Source organism: Pristiophorus japonicus, chromosome 30 (genome assembly GCF_044704955.1).
Source record: "Pristiophorus japonicus isolate sPriJap1 chromosome 30, sPriJap1.hap1, whole genome shotgun sequence".
NCBI classification, from domain to species: domain Eukaryota; kingdom Metazoa; phylum Chordata; class Chondrichthyes; family Pristiophoridae; genus Pristiophorus; species Pristiophorus japonicus.
In genome coordinates, this window is record NC_092006.1 from 12,165,498 (window position 1) to 12,180,487 (window position 14,990).

Genomic DNA, 14,990 nt, shown 5'->3' on the forward strand with positions numbered 1-14,990 from the left:
TTTATTGCCCATCCCTAATCGCCCTTGAGAAGGTGGTGGTGAGCCGCCTTCTTGAAACGCTGAAGTCCGTGTGGTGAAGGTGCTCCCACAGTGCTGTTAGGGAGGGAGTTCCAGGATTGTGACCCAGCGACGATGAAGGAACAGCTGATACGTGTCCAAGTTGGGATGGTGTGCGTGACTTGGGGGAACATGGAGGTGGTGGTGTTCCTGTGCACCTGCTTACCCTTGTCCCTGTCTTTCTTGGCGGCAGAGGCCACAGGTTTAGGAGGGGGGGGGGGGGGGGGGCGGGGAGTGGGCGCTGTCAAAGAACAGAAAAAATCAAAGAGCAAGTTGTTATTTAAATGGAGAAAGATTGCAAAGTACTGCAGTACAGCGGGACCTGGGGGTACTTGTGCATGAAACACAAAAGGATAGAATGCAGGTACAGCAAGTGATCAGGAAGGCCAATGGTATTTTAGCCTTTATTGCAAAGGGGATGGAGTATAAAAGCAGAGAAGTCTTGCTACAGTTATACAGGGTATTGGTGAGGCCACATTTGGAATACTGCGTGCAGTTTTGGTTTCCATATTTACGAAAGGATATACTTGCTTTGGAGGCAGTTCAGAGAAGATTCACTCGGTTGATTCCAGGGATGAGGGGGTTGACTTATGAGGAAAGGTTGAGGAGCTTTGGCCTCTACTCATTGGAGTTCAGAAGAATGAGAGGTGATCTTATCGAAACATATAAGATTCTGAGGTGGATGCAGAGAGGATGTTTCCACTGATGGGAGAGATTAGAACTAGAGGGCATGATCTTAGAATAAGGGACCACCCATTTAAAACGGAGATGAGGAGGAATTTCTTCTCTCAGAGGGTTGTAAATCTGTGGAATTCACTGCCTCAGAGAGCTGTGGGGGCTGGGTCATTGAATATATTTAAGACAGAAATAGACAGTTTCTTAAACGATAAAGGGTTATGGGGAACGGGCAGGGAAGTGGACCTGAGTCCATGATCGGATCAGCCATGATCTTATTGAATGGAGGAGCAGGCTTGAGGGGTTGTATGGCCGACTCCAGCTCCTATTTCTTATGTTCTTATGTTTAACTTGGCGAGCTCTGCCTGAAAACTGCGACTTCCTCCCCCCCCGCCATCCCCCGGGTATCAGATAACCACTGGAGCCTCACTTACTCTGCCTCCCCCACACCCCGGGGTATCAGATAACCACCGGAGCCTCACTTACCCTGTCTCCGCTGCCACCGCCGTCTCCCGCGTGGATCCTCTTGTGCTTGCGGAGGCTGGACGGGTTGCTGAAGCCCTTGCCACAGGCGACGCACTGGAAGGGTTTCTCGCCCATGTGCGTGCCCTTGTGGTTGCGGAGGCTGGAGGGGTCGATGAAGCCTTTGCCGCACACGGGGCAGGCGAAGGGCTTCTCCCCCGTGTGGGTGCGCTCGTGCTTGCGCAGGTTGCACTGCTTGTTGAAGTCCATGCCGCAGGCGGAGCAGCGGAAGGGCTTCTCCCCGGTGTGGGTGCGCTGGTGGGCCACCAGGGTGGACGACTGGCTGAACTCCTTGCCGCACACGGGGCACTGGAAGGGCTTCTCCCCGGTGTGGGTACGCTCGTGCTTGCGCAGGTTGGAGGAGTTGCTGAACCCCTTGCCGCAGTCGGCGCAGGTCAGCGGCCGCTCCCCGGTGTGCACCCGCAGGTGCAGCTTCAGCCGCGAGTTCTGGTTGAAGCCCTTGCCGCAGTCGGGGCAGCTGAACCGCTTCGGCGCCTCCGGGTAGTCCGACCACGGGGGACATTCGGAAGCCACGCCGCCTTGGGACACCTGGGTGGATTGGAGGGCGGAGTCGGGGTCCTGAGAGTCCTGCGCTCGATTCATCAGCCTCTCCTGCAACACAGAGGTCACCATTACTGCCTGTTACACCATGACTGGTATACCCATTACTGCCTGTTACACTGGGACTGGTACACCCATTACTGCCTGTTACACTGGAACTGGTACACCTGTTACTGTTACACTGGGACAGGTACACCCATTACTGCCTGTTACACCGCGACTGGTACACCCGTTACTGCCTGTTACACCTGTTACTGCCTGTTACACCCCGACTGGTACACCTGCTACTGCCTGTTAAACTGGGACTGGTACACCCCTTACTGCCTGTTACACTGGGACTGGTACACCTGTTACTGTTACACTGCGACTGGTACACCCCTTACTGTTACACTGGGACTGGTACAACCGTTACTGTTACACTGGGACTGGTACACCAGTTACTGCCTATTATACTGGGACTGGTACACCCGTCACTGCCTGTTACACCGCAACTGGATCACCCGTTACTGTTACTCTGGGCCTAGTACACCTGTTACTGTTATACTGGGACTGGTACACCTGTTACTGTTATACTGGGACTGGTTCACCCGTTACTGTTACACTGGGACTGGTTCACCCGTTACTGTTACACTGGGACTGGTACACCCGTCACTGCCTGTTACACCGCAACTGGATCACCCGTTACTGTTACTCTGGGCCTAGTACACCTGTTACTGTTATACTGGGACTGGTACACCTGTTACTGTTACACACGGACTGGTTCACCCGTTACTGTTACACCTGTTACTGTTACACTGGGACTGGTACACCCCTTACTGTTACACTGGGACTGGTACAGTTGTTACTGTTACACTGTGACTGGTACACCCCTTACTGCCTGTTACTCTGGGACTGGTACACCTGTTACTGTTACACTGGGACTGGTACACCTGTTACTGTTACACTGGGACTGACACACCTGTTACTGTTACACTGGGACTGGCACACCTGTTACTGTTACACTGGGACTGGCACACTTGTTACTGTTACACTTGGACTGGCACACCTGTTACTGTTACACTGGGACTGGTACACCTGTTACTGTTACACTGGGACTGGTACACCCCTTACTGTTACACTGGGACTGGTACAGTTGTTACTGTTACACTGGGACTGGTACAGTTGTTACTGTTACACTGTGACTGGCACACCTGTTACTGTTACACTGGGACTGGTACACCTGTTACTGTTACACTGGGACTGGTACACCTGTTACTGTTACACTGGGGCTGATACACCCGTTACTTTTACACTGGTACTGGTACACCTGTTACTGTTACACTGGGACTGGTACAGTTGTTACTGTTACACTGTGACTGGCACACCTGTTACTGTTACACTGGGACTGGTACACCTGTTACTGTTACACTGGGACTGGTACACCTGTTACTGTTACACTGGGACTGGTACACCTGTTACTGTTACACTGGGACTGGTACACCTGTTACTGTTACACTGGGACTGGTACACCTGTTACTGTTACACTGGGACTAGTAGACCCGTTATTGTCTGTTACACGTTACTGAACCTTAAAGGCGGTGCAATGAGCGATTCCTGGGATGGGGCGGATTGTCCTATGTCAAGAGATTGAGCAGACTAGGCCGATATTCCCTGGAGTTTAGAAGAATGAGAGATGATCTCTTTGAAACGTACAAGATTCTGAAGGACAGAGTAGATGCAGGGAGGATGTTTTCCCCCGGGCTGGAGTGTCTAGAACCGGGAGTCTCTCAGTCTCAGGATAAGGGGTCGGACATTTAGGACTGAGATGAGGAGGAATTTATTCACTCAGAGGGTGGTGAATCTTTGGAATTCTCTACCCCAGAGGGCTGTGGAGGCTCAGTCGTTGAGTATATTCAAGGCCGAGATTGATAGATTTTTGGACTTTCGGGGAATAGAGAGATATCGGGCTGGGGCGGGAAAGTGGAGTTGAGGTCGAAGGTCAGCCATGATCTTATTGAATGGCCGAGCAGGCTCGAGGGGCCGAATGGCCGACTCCTGCTCCTGATTCTTATGTTCTTACATTCTCACACAGGCTATAGTGGGACTCTCACTCTTATTTTGTCTGTTCCAGTTTATCTTGGGACTCTTGTACGAAGATCGTGATTCCTTTGCTAGATACTTCCCCCCCCCACCTGTTTGGTCTATCCAGTGTCTCAACAGTCCTTCTCCCCCTTCACCCAATAAGCTTGTCACATCTTCATTCTGATCAGAAGCTACAAGCTTCCTCGCAGGGAAGAATGGGAAATGAGTGAGCGGGAATGAGAGACAGGTGCCAGGTCTTGAGAGCTGGGACAGATGGCAGGGATGATATACATAGAATCATAGAAAGTGCAGAAGGGGCAATTCGGCCAATCATGATCGTGCTGGCCGAAAAAGAGCTATCCCAGCCTAAAGAACCTAAGAAACAGGAACAGAAGTCGGCCATTTGGCCCCTCGAGCCTGCTCCACCATTCAATAAGATCATGGCTCATCTGATCTTGGCCTCAACTCCTCTTTCCTTCCTGCTCCCCATAACCCTTGACTCCCCTATCGTTCAAAAATCTGTCCAGTCCCACTTTCCAGCTCTTGGTCCGTAGCCCTGCAGGTTACGGCACCTCAAGTGCATATCCAGGTACTTTTTAAATGCGCTGAGGGTTTCAGGCAGTGAGTTCCAGAACCCCACCAACCTCCGGGTGAGAAAAGTTATCCTGGAAACCCCTCCAATCCTTCTATCAATTATTTTAAATCTATGCCCCCCCACCCCCTTTTGGCTTTTGAACAATTGAGTAAACCCGACACCAAAAACCTGGTTTTGTAAACTGTAACACTTTTCCCAGTCTCTCCTCACTCCCGCAATGTCCAGGCATTTAACTATTCACGTTATTAAGGTCTTTTCACAAACTCTTGATGCCAATTGTAGGTTTGTACTTGGCAGCAAGAAGGTCACCTCAAGGAATTATTTCAGAGTCATGGCACTGGGGCACGAATTGGCATCTGCACAAATTGCAGACTATGGAAGGTGCCAAGTAAAATGGGCAAAAAGGTGGGAAGTGGTGTGCCACTCCCTCAGTACTGCCCCTCCGACAGTGAGGCGCTCCCTCAGTACTAACCCTCTGACAGTGTGGTGTTCCCTCAGTACTGCCCTTCCGACAGTGCAGCGCTCCCTCACCACTGCACTGAGAGTGTCAGCGTAGATTTATGTGCTCAGGTTCCTGGAGTGGGACTTGAACCCACAACTGTCAGACTCAGAGGTGAGTGTGAAGCCCAATGAGCCACGGTTGATACTGTGATGCATTTTAAAAAGAATAAGGAGGCAGTATAAACTAAGTAGCACAATTTTAAATGGGATGCAGGAAGAGGTTTCAAGTACACAAATCTTTGAAGGTGGCTAGGCAAGTTGAGAAGGCTGTTAAAAAAGCATGTGGGGAACGTAGCTTTATAAATAGAGGCATAGAGTACAAAAGCAAGGAAGTTATGCAACAAGACCCCAGCTGGAGTATTGTGTCCAATTCTGTGCACCGCATTTTAGGAAGAATGTCAAGGCCTTGTTGGGGACGTGGAGAAGATTTACCAGAATGTGTGAGGACACAAAATACCTGCAAAAGGACATAGACAGGTTAAGTGAGTGGGCAAAAATTTGGCAGATGGAGTATAATGTTGGAAAGTGTGAGGTCATGCACTTTGGCAAAAAAAAAAAATCGAAGAGCAAGTTATTATTTAAATAGAGAAATATTGCAAAGTGCCGCAGTACAGCGGGACCTGGGGGTCCTGGTGCATGAAACACAAAAGGATAGTATGCAGGTACAGCAAGTAATCAGGAAGGCCAATGGAATCTTGGCCTTTATTGCAAACGGGATGGAGTATAAAAGCAGAGAAGTCTTGCTGCAGCTATGCAGGGTATTGGTGAGGTCACACCTGGAATACTGCGTGCAGTTTTGGTCTCCGTATTTACGAAAGGATATACTTGCTTTGGAGGCAGTTCAGAGAAGGTTTGCTAGGTTAATTCCGGGGATAATGGGGTTGACTTATGAGGAAAGGTTGAGTAGGTTGGGCCTCTACTCATTGGAATTCAGAAGAATGAGAGGTGATCTTATCGAATCATATAAGATTATGAGGGGGCTTGACAAGGTGGATGCAGAGAGGATGTTTCCACTGATGGGGGAGACTAGAACTAGGCGGCATGGTCTTAGAATAAGGGGCCGCCCATTTAAAACTGAGATGAGGAGGAATTTCTTCTCTCAGAGGGTTGTAAATCTGTGGAATTCGCTGCCTCAGAGAGCTGTGGAAGCTGGGACATTGAATATATTTAAGACAGAAATAGACAGTTTCTTAACCGATAAGGGAATAAGGGATTATGGGGAGCGGGCAGGGAAGTGGAGCTGAGTCCATGATCGGATCAGCCATGATCGCACTAAATGGCAGAGCAGGCTTGAGGGGCCGTATGGCCGACTCCTGCTCCTATTTCTTATGTCCCGGTTATGTGGACAGACTGGAGAAGCTGGGATTGTTATCCTTCGAGCTGGGAAGGCAAGGGGGAGATTTAATAGATGTGTTCAAAATTATGAATGGTTTTGATGGTGTAGATAGTGGGGAACTGCCTTCACTGGCAGGATGGCCAGTGACCAGAGTGCACAGATTTAAGATATTTTGCAAAAAATATATTTTAATTCTAACTCTCAATAAGTAACGGACTAAGTGTACACTGCTGAGTTGTCTGCTTCTGTATATTTTAATTTGTAAATAAATCCGCATGAGTAGGTTTTAGCCTGTATGCAGGGCGCTAATTATGTTTAATTCCTGTATCTAAAGAGACAATGTGAGAACATAGCAGGCATCCCATCAGTTCTCCAAGAAGTGATTTACTGAAATTTGGGGTCAATTGTTAGATCGGGACTTTGCTAAACAGTACCCAACAGGGTATAAAGATGCAGATTATAGACTCGGCTGCTTCATTCAGCTGCAGCAAAAGTTCAGAAACCCTCATCACCTTTCTACTTTTGCTCAACAACTTGCATTTGTACATTTAACGTCCCAAGTCGCTAAGGAGCGTAATTGAATAAAATTTGACACCGGCCACATAAAGAGATATTAGGATAGGTGACGAAAAATTTGGTCAAAAAGGTAGGTTTTAAGGAGTGCCTTGGAGGAGGAGAGAGAGAGAGAGAGAGAGAGAGACGGTGAAGTTTAAGGCGGGAAATTATAGAGCTTGGCGCCCAAGCTGCTGAAGGCACGGCTGCCAACGGTGGAGTGATGTAAATCGGTGAATGCTCAGGGGGTCAGAATTGGAGGAGCGCAGAGATCTCAGAGGGTTGTAGGGCTAGAGGAGGTTATAGAGATAGGGAGGGGGCAGGGCCATGGAGGGATTTAAACATGAGGATAAGAATTTTAAAGTCAAGACGTTGTTCGACCGGGAGCCAATGTTGGTCAGCGAGCACAAGTAGGGGCGGGGGGAGGTGGGGTGATGGGCGAACGGGACTCGATGCGAGTTAGGACACGGGTAAGCAGAGTTCAGGATGAGCTGCAATTTACGTCGGGTAGAATGTGGAAGGCCGCCAGGAGTGCGTTGGAATAGTCAAGTTTGGAGGTAACAAAGGCAAGGATGAGAGCTTCAGCAGCGGATGAGCTGAGGCAGAGGCGGAGACGGGCGATGTTACGGAGGAGGAAATAAGACGGTTTTAGTTATGCTGCGGCTATGTGGTCAGAATCTCATTTCAGGTTAGAGCACGGTGCGGGAGAGGGTGGTGGGCGAACGGGACTGGGTGCGAGTTAGGACGCGCGGCAGCGGAGTTGTGGACGAGGTGAAGTTTACGGAAGGGTGGCCCGTCGCCCAGACGCCACACTCACCTCGTTCTCTCGCCGCCGCCGCGTCTCAGCCAGGTGGTAGAGCTTGTGGATGCCCAGCGCCGACCTCTGCTTGAACTCGCGGCCGCACACGCCGCACTGCAGGGGCCAGTCTTCCTTGTGCCGGCGCTGGTGCTTGACCAGCGAGGAGGAGTGGCTGAACTCCTTGGGGCAGTCGGGGCACTTGTAGGGCTTGGCGCCGGTGTGGGTGACCTCGTGGCGGCGCAGGGTGCCCGAGCGACTGAAGCCGCGGCCACAGGCAGCGCACTGGAAGGGCTTCTCCCCGCTGTGGGTGCGCTGGTGCTGCGCCAGGTGGGAGGAGCAGCTGAAGCGCTTGGGGCAGGACGGGCAGGGGTAGGGCTTCTCCCCGCTGTGGGAGCGCTGGTGGGTCAGGAGGGCGGAGGCCAGGCCGAAGCCCTTGCCGCAGGTCTGGCAGGGGAAGGGCCGCTCGGCGCCATGGCTCCGCCGGTGACGGCGCAGGGCCGAGGGCTCGGCGAAGGGCCGGCCGCACACGGGGCAGCGGTGCGGCCCCGCCCCGCCCGCCGGGGGGCGCTGCCCGCCCCCACCGTGGCGGGCCAGGTGCAGCTCCAGCTGGCCGTAGCGCTCGAAGCTCTTGCCGCACTCCGAGCAGATGAAGCAGTCGTCCCCCAGGTCGGGCAGGTGCTCCGGCCACCGGGCGGCCCTCGTCGCCTCCTCCGCCAGCGGCGGGCTCGGGGCCGGGGCGCGGTCCGCCTCCCGCGCCAGCTCCATATCGCCGTCCTCGCTCTGTCCTGCAACACACGAGAGAGAGAGAGAGAGATCACAGTTACTGCCTGTTACACTTTGCACGTGGCGGGCGGGCGGGGGGGGGGGGGGGCGGTGTGGCAGGGACGGGAACGGCTCGCGCTGATTTGCCCGCCAGAAGGTTAACCAATAATCCAAAGCGGAACACTCCCCGGCACGGTAAAAAGGCAGTTGGGCTCCGTCCATCCCGTGCCAGCTCTGCCGGGGGAGCACTTGGGCTGGTCCCGCACCCCCCCCCACTGCCCGTAGCCCCACAAATATCTGAATTTCGGAGGATACTTCAACCAATTTTCTTGCGGAAAGCCACCTCCGCCAACTAAACCAGGCTGTCCCTACATTACAACAGTGAGCACACTCCACAAAAAGTACGGTGGTTGTGAAAGACGCTGTAAGAAATTCGGAACAGGAGTAAGAACATAAGAAATAGGAGCAGGAGTCGGCCATTGGGTCCCTCGAGCCTGCTCCGCCATTTAATACGACCCTGGCTGATCATCTATCTCAATTACACTATCCCCGCGATTCCATTAATATCCAAAAATCTATAGGGGCAGAAATTCCGGCCTCCCGGGTCCGTACGGAATGTGTGTAAGGACCCGGGAAGGTGTCGCAAAAGCCAGTTTTCAGCACACAATGCGCATGCGCTGAAAACCGGCTTTTCCGATCTGTCAAACTGGAGCTTGACAGATCCTCCGCATCTCGGGAGCGAGGACATTTACTTGGGCAAGATTGCGGGATTTACCCATATCTTGCCCGGCAAATGTCCTCAAAACTCTTGCGCCGATAAAAGCAGGAGCATAGCCTACTGTTAGAGGCCGAAGAGTTTTAAAATACACAAAAACATTTTAAAATAAATTTATAAAAACACTATTTTATTGTTAAAAATCCTTCCCATTGTGGTAAGTTTATTTTAAACCATAATTTTAAAAACTGTTTTAAAAATCAGAAAAATATATATTTTTTAAATACATAAATAACTAATTTAAATTAATAAAAATGTGTGTATTTTTTCTATTTTTTATTATTGGTTGTGTGTGTTTGGGGGGGGGGGAAGGGGGGGGTTTCTCATTCATAATAATGGTTGCTCCAACTTACAGAGTTGCTATTATTATGAATAAGAACATGCTTTATCCGATTGGCTGCCCAGAGCCATAGAAAATAGGTGCAGGAGTAGGCCATTGGGCCCTTCGAGCCTGCACCACCATTCAATAAGATCATGGCTGATCATTCCCTCAGTACCCCTTTCCTGCTTTCTCTCCATACCCCTTGATCCCTTTAGCTGTAAGGGCCACATCTAACTCGCTCTTGAATATATCTAACGAACTGGCCTCAACTACTTTCTGTGGTAGAGAATTCCACAGGTTCACCACTCTCTGGGTGAAGAAGTTTCTCCTCATCTCGGTCCTAAATGGCTTACCCCTTATCCTCAGACTGTGTCCCCTGGTTCTGGACTTCCCCAACATCGGGAACATTCTTCCTGCATCTAACCTGTCCAGTCCCGTCAGAATTTTATATGTTTCTGTGAGATCCCCTCTCATCCTTCTAAACTCCAGTGAATACAGGCCCAGTCGATCCAGTCTCTCCTCATATGTCAGTCCAGCCATCCCGGGAATCAGTCTGGTGAACCTTCGCTGCACTCCCTCAATAGCAAGAATGTCCTTCCTCAGATTAGGAGACCAAAACAGAACACAATATTCCAGGTGAGGCCTCACCAAGGCCCTGTACAACTGCAGTAAGACCTCCCTGCTCCTATACTCAAATCCCCTCGCTATGAAGGCCAACATAGCATTTGCCTTCTTCACCGCCTGCTGTACCTGCATGCCCACTTTCAATGACTGATGAACCATGACACCCAGGTCTTGTTGCACCTCCCCTTTTCCTAATCTGCCGCCATTCAGATAATAATCTGCCTTCCTGTTTTTGCCACCAAAGTGGATAACCTCACATTTATCCACATTATACTGCATCTGCCATGCACTTGCCCACTCACCTAACCTATCCAAGTCACCCTGCAGCCTCTGAGCATGTGACTGCAGCTCCCGCCACTGCGCACGCCCCCGGCGGTCGGCGCAGGCCTCAGGACCGGGGAACCCGCGTGGGCGCAGCAGGGTCGGGTAAGCGCGCGACTTTCTAAAACCCCATCGCCTGCGGGAAGCCGCCGCCGACCGGGATTTGCTGGGCCGCTGATCGCTGACTGAGCCTCCACGGCCCTCTGGGGCAGGGAATTCCACAGGTTCACCACTCTCTGGGTGAAGAAGTTTCTCCTCATCTCGCTCCTAAATGGCCTGCCCCCTTTATCCTGAGACTGTGTGACCCCCCCCTGGTTCTGGACTCCCCCAACATATGTCAGGGGCGGGGGGGATTAAAGGAGCTCAGCCCGTGTCCCAGAGACAGCCGCTGCACCCCGGGAGGTTGGGGAGGGGGATGTCCAGGATGAGGCCCGGCCTGCCAGGCCCCGGAGCCTGGGACTGGAGTACAGGCCATGCCGCTCCCCCTCACAATCTCCACCCCCGACATTCGCGGTTATTTCTCCCCCACCCCCCCACACTTTGAAGCGCTGCCCCCCCTCTTTCCCTTCCGCTTCCGCTGCCATTTTGCGGGGAGCCGGGTACAAACCTCTCTCTCTCTGTCTGTCTGTCTCTCTGACTGACGGACGGACAGCCCGGCAGCACGCTCTTCCCGCCTCCCCCGCTCTCCGCCAATCAGCGGCCGCCCCTCGCGACTCGCGCCGCCGCTGGCCGTCCGTCAATCAATCCGGGGGGAAGCGGCCAATCGGCGTGCGAGCTGCGGGTCACGCCCACTCGACCCGCGCGCCCCTCTCGCACACTCACAAACACACATCTGGCAATCATCTCCCCCCCCCCCCGGCGCGCCCGCTCAGCCAATCGCCAACCGAAGCTTCAAGACCGGCGTCGCCAATCAGCGGCCGCGTCTCTCCTCCACGCGCCCGCCTCCCGTTCTACGCGAATCAGCGGCCGCGTCTCTCCTCCACGCGCCCGCCTCCCGCTCTCCGCCAATCAGCGGCCGCGCCTCCCGCTCTCCGCCAATCAGCGGCCGCGCCTCCCGCCCCTTCTCTCGCGCGTCTCCCCTCCCCCCCGGCGAGGGCAACCATCCATCAATCAATTCGGGGGAGCGGCCAATCGGCGTTCGAGCTGCGAGTCACGCCCACTCGCCCCCACCCCCGCGAGCGTCCCTCGCTCACTCTCACACACACACTATCAATCATCCGCTCAGCCAATCGGCACTCAGTCTCTGGCTCCGAGCCCCGCCAATCAGCGGACGGCATCGCCCTACTGCGTCACCGCCTCCCGTGTCCCGCCCTCCGTCAAACAGCCGGCCAATCACCAAGCCGTTCGAGGCGGCCGATCTCGCGCAACTCCCCACCCCACACATAGCATCTGTCAATTATCCGCCGCGGCCAATCGGCGTTCGGTGTCGGAGCGCGTTGACATCACCGCGCTCGACCCCTCCCCCCGCCCTTCAGCATCAGAATCCACTGCTGCTGCCAATCATCCGGCCAATCACAATAGAAAATAGGTGCAGGAGTAGGCCATTCGGCCCTTCGAGCCTGCTGGGAATAGCCTGTGGGAATCTACCCATTCCTGACGCAGACAGCCGTCCCCCGATAGTGCAGGGCGAGGGTCGGCCATCCCCCGGGCCAAGCAATCTGGCATGGACAGAGGGTGAAAGGCGGCAGTCTGCGCAGTGACAGCGTGCAGCAATGGCGGAGCTATTTCCCGGACGCCCCCGCGGCTCGGAAAGCGCTCTATCACGGCGGCAGAGCCGAGCATGCGCAGAGAGGCTCACCCGAGCCCATTGGCACACGCAGGTTATTGGGACATAAGAATTGGGAGCAGGAATCGGCCATTGATAAAGGATGGAATCATTGCAATAGTGAGAAACGATATTGGCTCAAATGATCAGGATGTTGAAGCAGTTTGGGTGGAGATAAGGAACAATAAGGGGAAAAAGTGGTGGGCGTAGACTGTCATCATCATAGGCAGTCCCTCGGAATCGAGGAAGACTTGCTTCCATTCCTGAAATGAGTCCTTTGGTGGCTGAACAGTCCAATACGAGAACCACAGTCCCTGTCACAGGTGGGACAGACAGTGGTTGAGGGAAGGGGAGGGTGGGACTGGTTTGCCGCACGCTCCTTCCGCTGCCTGCGCTTGGTTTGTGCACGCTCTCGGCGACGAGACTCGAGGTGCTCAGCGCCCTCCCAGATGCTCTTCCTCCACATAGGGCGGACTGGTCTTTGGCCAGGGATGCCCAGGTGTCGGAGAGGATGTTGCACTTTATCAGGGAGGCTTTGAGGGTGTCCCTTGTAACGTTTCCTCTGCCCACCTTTGGCTCGTTTGCCGTGAAGGAGTTCCGAGTAGAGCGCTTGCTTTGGGAGTCTCGTGTCTGGCATGCGGACTATGTGGCCCTGCCCAGCGGAGCTGATCGAGTGTGGTCAGTGCTTCGATGCTGGGGATGTTAGCCTGAATGAGGACGCTGATGTTGGTGCGTCTGTCCTCCCAGGGGATTTGTAGGATCTTGCGGAGACATCGTTGGTGACGGCTGGACCTCCCATGGTGACAGATGACCTCCTCCTCAATGACAATCGGGTTCCCTCTCCCATGTCATTGACTGGCCTCCCCATCTCCTTCAGCAATGACTGGAGCGCTCCTTCCCCACCAGCAACCTGACCTCTTCTGCACCTCCAATACGTGGTGAGTACCATGGCTGTGAAGCCCCTGTCCTCCCACTCTGAACCCCAGTGGGCCACTGACCCTCCTAATGCCTGCCCCCAACCAGACCTCGGACCATCTACCACCAAGGGCGCTACCCAGTGCCGAGCTTGCAGCCAACATCTCGCCATAGGCAACTAGGCCCGTACAGCAGTGCCTGGTCTCCAGTCGTCTTGGACCCCCTGCCACTGGATCAAGAACTCGCTCCGCTAAGCCCGCGTGGTAGCCGGTGTGCAACGACCACCCCACATTAAAAGAACTCACGCACAGGCATCTTCCACTCCGTAGTCTATAGGGCCCCTAACAGCAGCAACTCTGTTGGTCGGAACATAAACCAGGAAATAGTGGGGGCTTGTGAAAAGGGAACAGCAATAATCATGGGTGATTTTTGTTATGTATGTAAACCTGTAAATACCATGTCGAACCACCAGAGGGCTTATCCCCTGGAGTCCCAAAAGGAGGCCTCACAGGCTGGAGAGGCACTCTGAGATCTGTAATAAAGGACTATGGTCACACCTTACTTTGAGCTTGCAGTATCTAGTCTGACTCTTCATTCAAGACATAACAACTGGCGACGAGATACAGATGACGAACCCCACCGCAACAATGCAGAGAACTGTGGCAATCCTGGAGAAATTTTCAGAGGGAAAAGATTGGGAAACCTTCGTGGAGCGACTCGACCAATACTTCATGGCCAACGAGCTGGAAGGAGAAGGGAACACTGCCAAACGAAGGGCGATCCTCCTCACCGTTTGCGGGGCACCAACGTATGGACTCATGAAAAACCTGCTCGCTCCAGCAAAACCCACAGACAAGTCGTACGATGAGTTATGCACACTGGTCCGGGAGCATCTAAACCCGAAGGAAAGCGTTCTGATGGCAAGATATCGGTTCTACAAGTACAAGAGGTCTGAAGGCCAGGAAGCGGTGAGCTACGTCACCGAGCTAGGGCGCCTTGCAGGACATTGCGAATTTGAAGGACACTTGGAGCATATGCTCAGGGACTTCTTTGTACTTGGCATTGGTCATGAAGCAATACTTCGCAAACTAGAGACCCCAACCTTGAGTAAAGCCATAGCGATAGCCTAGGCGTTTATCGCCACAATACTAAACAAATTTCTCAGCACACTAGTGCTTCTGCAAGTACTGTGAACAAAGTAACGTGTTGTTTTTGAATCGAAATATACATGGCAGGACTTACACGCCTGCAGCTGCACGTCTGCAGATGACTCAGAGTCCACCATCAAGGGTGATGAATGCAAAGCCATTAACACCTTGTTGGCGCTGCGGGGGTGATCATCGTTTCCATTCCTGCCGCTTCAAAGGATTCGTTTGCAAGGGCTGTGGAACAATGGGACACCTCCAACGCATGTGCAGGCGAGCTGCAAACCCTGCTATCCTGCAAACCACCATGTTGCAGAGGAGGATAGATCCACGTTGGATCATGACGAACCAGAGCCTTAGACCGAGGAGGCGGAGGTATATGGGGTGCACACATTTACCACAAAGTGTCCCCCGGTAATGCTGAAGGTTGAATTAAATGGACTCTCGGTGTCCATGGAGCTAATGAGCAAAAAGACTTTCGATAAATTGTGGTGCAGCAAGGCTTCAAGGCCAGTCCTGATTCCCATTCGTACTAAACTGAGACCGTACACAAAGGAACTGATTGCCGTAATTGGCAGTGCTACCGTAAAGATCTCCTACGATAGAGCGGTGCACGAGTTACCACTCTGGGTGGTACCGGGCGATGGCCCCATGTTGTTCAGCAGGAGCTGGCTGGGAAAGATACGCTGGAACAGGGATGAT

At 53.1% G+C, this 14,990-nt stretch overlaps 1 protein-coding gene across 1 annotated transcript in view; it reads right to left on the reverse strand.

Annotated features, from left to right (window-relative positions):
• Positions 1-14,990, reverse strand: part of LOC139240117 (zinc finger protein 721-like) — a 100,743-nt gene that overhangs the window by 20,260 nt on the left and 65,493 nt on the right. The window contains exons 8-9 of the mRNA XM_070868493.1: positions 7,678-8,444; positions 1,219-1,866 (exon numbers count right to left, since the gene is read on the reverse strand). Coding sequence (XP_070724594.1) covers positions 1,219-1,866; positions 7,678-8,444 — 1,415 coding nt within the window. The remainder of the gene's footprint in view (positions 1-1,218; positions 1,867-7,677; positions 8,445-14,990) is intronic.